Source organism: Branchiostoma floridae, chromosome 1, assembly GCF_000003815.2.
Source record: "Branchiostoma floridae strain S238N-H82 chromosome 1, Bfl_VNyyK, whole genome shotgun sequence".
NCBI lineage: Eukaryota > Metazoa > Chordata > Leptocardii > Amphioxiformes > Branchiostomatidae > Branchiostoma > Branchiostoma floridae.
This window is the reverse complement of record NC_049979.1, coordinates 20,944,165-20,951,418: the sequence shown is the minus strand read 5'-3', so window position 1 is coordinate 20,951,418 and position 7,254 is coordinate 20,944,165. Positions and strand designations below refer to the sequence as shown.

The 7,254-nt window shown below is 42.8% G+C and overlaps 1 protein-coding gene across 1 annotated transcript in view; it reads right to left on the bottom strand.

Moving 5' to 3' along the window:
- LOC118418338 (cytochrome P450 4B1-like) overlaps window positions 1-7,254 on the bottom strand; it is a 10,285-nt gene extending 3,031 nt beyond the window's left edge. The window contains exons 1-9 of the mRNA XM_035824217.1: window positions 6,941-7,254; window positions 5,177-5,324; window positions 4,855-4,899; window positions 4,519-4,646; window positions 4,012-4,130; window positions 2,951-3,070; window positions 2,600-2,738; window positions 2,179-2,369; window positions 1,428-1,561 (exon numbers count right to left, since the gene is read on the bottom strand). Coding sequence (XP_035680110.1) covers window positions 1,428-1,561; window positions 2,179-2,369; window positions 2,600-2,738; window positions 2,951-3,070; window positions 4,012-4,130; window positions 4,519-4,646; window positions 4,855-4,899; window positions 5,177-5,324; window positions 6,941-7,147 — 1,231 coding nt within the window. The 5' untranslated portion in view covers window positions 7,148-7,254. The remainder of the gene's footprint in view (window positions 1-1,427; window positions 1,562-2,178; window positions 2,370-2,599; window positions 2,739-2,950; window positions 3,071-4,011; window positions 4,131-4,518; window positions 4,647-4,854; window positions 4,900-5,176; window positions 5,325-6,940) is intronic.

The window sequence follows — 7,254 nt, the reverse complement described above, 5'->3', positions numbered from 1 at the left end:
TTAAGCCCCGGTCACAAAGCTATTACGCCTATCGCACGATGATCACAGTGGATCGCAGCTAAATCGTAAGCAAAATCAGCCATCGCAGAGCATCGCAGAGCATCGGAGAGCATCGGATGATGTTCAAAATTGTTCCAGCGTCGTACGATTTTTCACTTGTGTCTTTTCTGTATAGCCGTCTGACCGTTTTTGTGCTTCTTTAACCAACAAAATGTGGACATAGCTGTTGAATACCTTCCTATAATATCTTTAACTGTAAAAAGAAATTAAAAAAGACCATTACAACAAGAGTATTATAAGCAAAAGTTCAAATCAAGCGTGAGTACTGGTATGTTTATCTCGGCCTGCTTGCCGGCTATACGTGTCAGGCTCTTTCGAAGATTGTATCATGATATGCTATCAACAAAAAGATGCCATCATACAAAAATCATATCATAAGCATTATATCATATATGTTTCCGACTCATAGAGCCTGCCTTTATGTTTGAGTTGTCCCCATGGTTATTACGATTATGGTAAACTGACCCAAGACCGACGAGAGCTGAGATTTGATCTAATTATAAACTCACGTGCATGAAGCGATCAAACAATTGTCTGCATCACCTGTCCGGGGCGCGCTGTTCTCTGGTTGCGATTGTGGCAGTTGCGACTGATATATTTTCCCTTTTCGTCAATATCGACAATATCAGGGGAAATTGAAACCATCACAACATGCTAAAAATTCATAAATCTAAAACCTCATCAGTAGACAAAAATTGCCGTAATGAAGTCTGCTTTGGGGGCAAATAAAATCTTACGACGATAGCGAAATTTTGAACATGTTCAAAATCCATTTCAGCCCTATTTTCGTCATACGAGGCTCCCCGATTTACTATGATTTACCTGCGATTGACGCAGATATGCTCTAATGACCTCATCGTACGATGCACTACGATCCTTGTGACCACGGCTTCATATATTTAAACCATTGCGTCCGATTCTTCCCCGACTTACGACGTGCTGCGCTTATGCCGCGCATAAAACCTCCATCGCAGTCAATCGTACGATTCTTGTGACCGGGGCTTTACGCTGCACCGCGACCATCGTACGACCCCTGAAAATCGCCGGCGATCCTTAGAAATCGCAAGATGATCGTGAGAACACGTCTTACTCACGAAAATGTCATTTAGAGCTCGTAGACTAGTCTTCCGATCGATTTTCGCCTAATGTGAGTGGGGTATTGAGAACATGTTTCAGTGCACCGCGACCATCGTACGACCCCTGAAAATCGCCGGCGATCCCGAAAAATCGCGGGATGATCGTGAGAACACCTGACGTCTTACTCACGAAAATGTCATTTAGAGCTCACAGAATCGACGGCCGATCGATTTTCGCGTAATGTGACAGGGCTTACCTTCGGGTACGGCTTACCTTCGGGTACGGCTTACCTTCGGGTACGGTCCTCCCATCGCTGAAGGTAAGAGGTGTTTCCACGGTTCGTAATATCTCCGGAACCGCAGGGTACAGCCTCAGGCTCTCCTTCACACACAACGTGATGTATTTCATCGACGGTAGGTCTTCCCTGTGTGTGAGGAAATAGATGAATATCGAATGACGACCGTGCTAATAAAGAGCTTCTTCTATCATCTATGATACCTATCTTGGAATGTTTTATTTGGAACATTTCGGGATGATTGTTTTCCTTTTTACTTTTTGGAACACAACATATCTATAGTATAAACGTAACACAAACTTATAGTTAACCATGTTTGTTGGATAAGAAACTAACAGGGTCAAAATGCAAAGAAAAATCACCTAAAGAATTGCTATAAGGAGTTCAAACGTAACTTAGTCATACCAGGGTTAAAAGAAGTGCGGAGAAACAACTGAATTTATAGAAAAAAAAGGTTAACAAGGAAGCGCAAACAATACATGTAGTTTGGGGTGACCGGTTATTTATACTAGAATCTGCGTGAATGAGGCTTTTAAATATGGCAATGACATTTCCAATGCATGAAATCTTAAGGACTTCAATCCCTACATTACTAGTATCGTAACCTGTCGTTGGTTTGATTTTGAGTTAACTGATCTTACGTTCTTCCTTTGTCTTGTGTTTTGGTTGTGCATACCTGAGTTGAATCGAAAAAATAGTTTGCCTTTTATTCTCACATCAGTTTATACATGTGCTAAGTCCCTCACCACGTCACTTCCGTTCTCCCCTGTAGTACTTCCTGTGCCTCCTTCCTGCACTTCTCCTGATGTCCCGGATGACGAGCCAGACAGTACAGGGTCCAGGCCAGCCCGCTGGCTGTGGTGTCGTGTCCCTCGAACATGAAGGTGTCCACCTCGTCACGGATCTCAGCATCAGTCAGGCCGTTTCCATCTTCATCCTGGAACATTTCGCTTGATTTAGGAATGCATGGATACATATGGCTTTGTATATTCATTCCCATGACTAAAATCATATCCAGTTTCTTAAGAGTAACTGCTTTTTGGCGATACAATCTTAAGTTTGTATGATAATTGCAACGTAATCTTTAAAGGTCAGAACAGCTGCAATTGTTGCCATTAATATTGTTAAAATACATCATACACATTGAGGCATGTTTGCTATACGTACCTTTGCCCTCAACAGAATGTCAAGAAAGTCCAGATACTTCTTGGCCCTGTCTCCATCAGACTGTTTCTTCAGAGCGTTTTTACGCTGGCGAATGATTTCTTCCGAGTACTTGTGAACAGTGCTGCAGGCGGCCTTATGCCTAGGTATGGATGTAAACGTATGGGTGTAAATGCATCGTTTCTAAAAATGTATTTTCGAAATCATCAAATGTTACTGACTGAGAATATTTTTACGTGTGTCGACTTCTACAGTCACTAACACGATCATGCAGATCGAGTAAGAGATTTAAGAGATTTGACTCAATTCAAAATTCTCAAAGTACCAAATTGATATCATAAAAGGGGACAAAACCTTCTTCCACTAGGCGAGAGGCCATACACGAAGTCGCTCAGAAGATAAACAATGGACCTCGCTCTCTGTATTGCCAGCTCAGCTAGTTCGTGGATGGATGAGAGGTAGTCGTTGGTATTCCTAGCGATTGGAAATGTAGAGCTCACGTTACAGAAATACATACAAACATAAGTGGATGCGCATGCCATGTATTCTGTGCTGGCGTCATGCAGGAAAAATAAGGCAATTACATAGTGACCCTCCTACGAAAATTAAGTGTGCATGTACCGTTGACTATATCGGTGTATATCCTATAATCGCGATGCTGACCGATAGCTACGAGGCCTTACGCCGCCTTAACTGTTAGAGTATTAGACCAAAAATGGCTCTGTCGACGTCTTTCTTTGGGAGCAAGTGAGCGCAAATCACTTTAGTTAATTAGCGGCCTCGAACGACGTCACGTGACTGGAATCAGAAGCCCCCCGGCCAGGAGGTCAGCCATGCCAGGCTGCGCTGGTCAGGTCTCAGCAAAATCTTACGATAGTTTCAAAGTCTCATTCAATCCGGTATGTAAGGGCTAAAAGGTTGTTTCTAAAAATGTATTTTCGAAATCACCAAAAGTTACTGACTGAGAATACTTCTCATTTGTGTCGACTTCTACAGTCACTAATACGATAATGCAGAACAAGTGAGAGACTTATAGGGCTAAAAGGTTTCTTGATAAACACTATAATAAACACAATAAACACAATGTAGTGTGAGAGAGCAGATAATTAAACAATGTCTTAAGCTGTGAAAAGAAAACACATTGCCATTAAGTCCACGTAAGCTATCGTCATACCGAAAGAACCACACTGTTTAAAGACATCACAATTATATTCCCCATCTTTCCCACATTTACGGACGAACAGAAAGCCACTTTCCTCTTAAAATCACAAAAACTCTTTGTATGGTAATATTTATCACAGTTCATTGTTACATGCATATTCCCTATCTTGTTTCTACCATGTATCTGCAATTAGCCTACGGGCATGAACTTGCAAATAAACATTCTATCATTACAAACAATATTTTGTTCCCACCTGGTCTGGCAGTTGGTGTTTTGACTGAGTGTACACTTCAGCATGCTGTCCAACGTCATCAGACTCAGGTAGTGAAACACGTCAATGGATGACCCAGGCTTCAGATCTTTCCAGTTATCCTGTGTGTAGAGTTTGGAATAATATGCGAGACCTTAGAATTGTATGAGTATACTTACATAAACATAACCTTATTGAAGCAAGTAAGTATTACTAACTTTTCCGTGCCATTTCTGGTTTGGTGCATTTGTAGGACATTGGTGTGTTTGCTTGTTTGTTAGTTGTATAGGGAAACATCAGTTTGCTAAGATAGGAAGTCGTGTATTTCTAGTTTAATTCTAAGATTTAAGTCTTGATATTATTACTGTCTATGAAACCATTATAAGTCACTTACGCTGACTTGTATTTCCGTGTGGTGTCTAGAAGAGTTGGGAACGTTAAAGTAGCCATCAGTTTTGATACTGATACTAGTACTCGCTCTATGATTTGAAACCCATAGAGAGTGCCTACCAGCATGACGTTTGTGCTCTCCGAGAAGAGCCTAACGTACGGCTTGAGGATCTCGAAGTGGAAGCCCGGTGTGAGGAGGCGGCGGTTCCGGAACCACTTGGGCCCGCTACTTAGAAGGAGACCATCACCTGTTAAATCACAAGAGTCAGAGATGCATACATAACGATTTCGTCCACTCTTGTACATGGCATAAGGTTTAAAAGCTGAGCACCCCATAGGTGTTAAACAAGTCATAGACTGATATACTTTCTAGCGAGATTCATAAATGCAACAAATCGAAAGAATAAAATATGATCAAATATATGTCCGTATCAAAACAGATTGAACTTCACGAACCAAGCCATGGTCTCAACATGCCGTAGAAGATTTCGAGCTTATGGTCTGTGGAAATCAAACGAAATAAGACAATCATCAAAGATAACAGACTAACACGCACTCATAAACACGTACATGGACACGCGAAGCATAAATTGCTTATTTTCAGTATGATAACTATTAACTTCTTACCAATTAGAAGCTCATGTCATTAAATGATATCCTACATTTATATTCCTTTCTTTTTACCTAGTGAGCCCGTTAATATCCAAACATACCGACTTAAAATGACTGATGTACAACATATGGGTGTTTGATAATCTAAGACTACATGTATTCAGACCTGTCCGCATCAGTACCGCTCGCACGTCGTCTGGATGGGTTACTACCAGTCGCCCCATCGCTGCACCGTGTCTAAAGATGTACCCACGCTGATATTGTCGGAACCATTCCGACGTTATCTCATGGATGTGACGATCACCTTGACTTAGCTGTAAAGATAGTGGGTTAGTAGGTTTTTCATAGAATGATTCATTTACTTTATTTGTGTCACACTTGTCTAGTTCATGTTGCCCCACGATTTGAGTTATTTCACTCAACCTGCTACAAAGATGACAAGTGCTGGTATTATTGCGGGGTATTCACAAAGGCAAAGAATGGGGGTGATAGACGCGCGTTAGCTCAGTCTTCACAACAGCGATAACACTTTCCTCCAATATAAGCTAACTGCCACCAAAATATCAAGACCAGAGCACGTCCAGGTCAAAAGATACAAAAAACGGAAATTCTGCTACAGTACCAAGGTTCAATACGAAGGGGTCAAAAATCGACCTTGACCTTTGTCATTCCAGTCCCCATCCACTTACCAAATATCATGACAATCCACCCAGGGGTTCTTAAGGCCAGGTGTTAAGTTATGTTGGCCACAAATATCCAGAAACACAAATACACAGACAGATACGCACGCACGCACACACACATTAAAGCAGGGTCAGAACAAGTTAGAATTGCGTTCCCGCCATCCATAGTCCATCAGTGCTTCCCAAATTGTTTTGTAAAAAAAACTTTTAGAAAGACGCTCGCAATCTAAGGGGGTCTGGACTTGTCTGTGGAAATTCTGGATTTTTGATCATTCAAACGTGCATTTTCCTGCATTTTGGAAGGCAAATCATTTGTGTTGAGAGTGGTTGTCGGTCGTTCCTTTGAACCGCCGCTCAATGGGAAAAATTAGAGCGAGCATGTTACGTTTTGATAATGTACCAAGTTTTGTGACTAAATGCCAATATTCCTGGCAACGGGTGTGCGAACTAAGCAAGAATTTTGACGTGGATACTAGAAAAATGAAATGAATAATATTTTTTGGAACATTGGCTTGGCAACAAGTGAGAAAGAAAGCGGAAACTGTCGTAATACCCCCTTTCCACTAGGACGGCGCTCTTGCCGCGCTCTCTCTGCGACCTAAGATTTGACAGATCTCTCAACGAATTTTATAGAAAAGAAACGAATCTTTTTACACTTTCTGTGTTTTGTTGTCTTGTCAGTCACACGTTTACGTTTTGTATGATATACCCAGCGTGAAAGCGAAGGTTACGCATATCCTATTTAGGTCGCAGTGAGAGCGCAGCGCGATCGCCGTCTAGTGGAAAGGGGGCCTTACCAGCCCTTCCCCTACCCCTGTTAAATGTCTTGCAGCCCTTATTCGTCGTAGGTACACCTGTCTAATGTAGCGAGCCTGTCAGCCCGAACAGGTGGACATTCCAGTTGACTCATTATGTCAAACATAACGCCGGGGCGGGGACAATTGCAAATGCGAGTATAAAGCTTCTGCTTGAAACCTCTTATGTCAGTCTTATGGGTATTACTACCCTGGAAGCCAGGCTTTTAGCCACTCAGGTCGGCAGAGAATGTGTTCGGCAGCCAAGGCGGGTTTTCCCGAGGATCTTAGATATGCAATCAGGGAGATCCATGCAGGGAGAGTTCACCCTGCATGACTCTTCCCGAAATACATATCTAAGGTCCTCGGAAGCACCTGCCTTGGCTGCCGAACACATTCTCTAGAGCTCCTGGTCCTGGGTAGGGTATCATAAATTGATCACAGTCCACTCACAAACACCATGTGCCCCAGCAGCCAGTGTGCTCTCGGCGGGACGGGGAAAACCTTCTCCAGGGCCCACAGGTTCCGCAGAGACCGCACCACAGCCACCGTACCCTTCAGCAGCACAACCACGCAGAGAGCCGCAGCGCACCACAGGGCCGTGGTGAACACATGTCGGCTGAGGAAACCCAGGGTGTTGGAAGCGTTGTCAGACGACATCGTACATCGTCTTCTTACAACACACAATGCTGACCTCGATGGTTCAATGCGCCAAGGGTTAGAGTTACAAAGGTCAACATGGTTAGTGGGCCAGTCAAATAAGTATT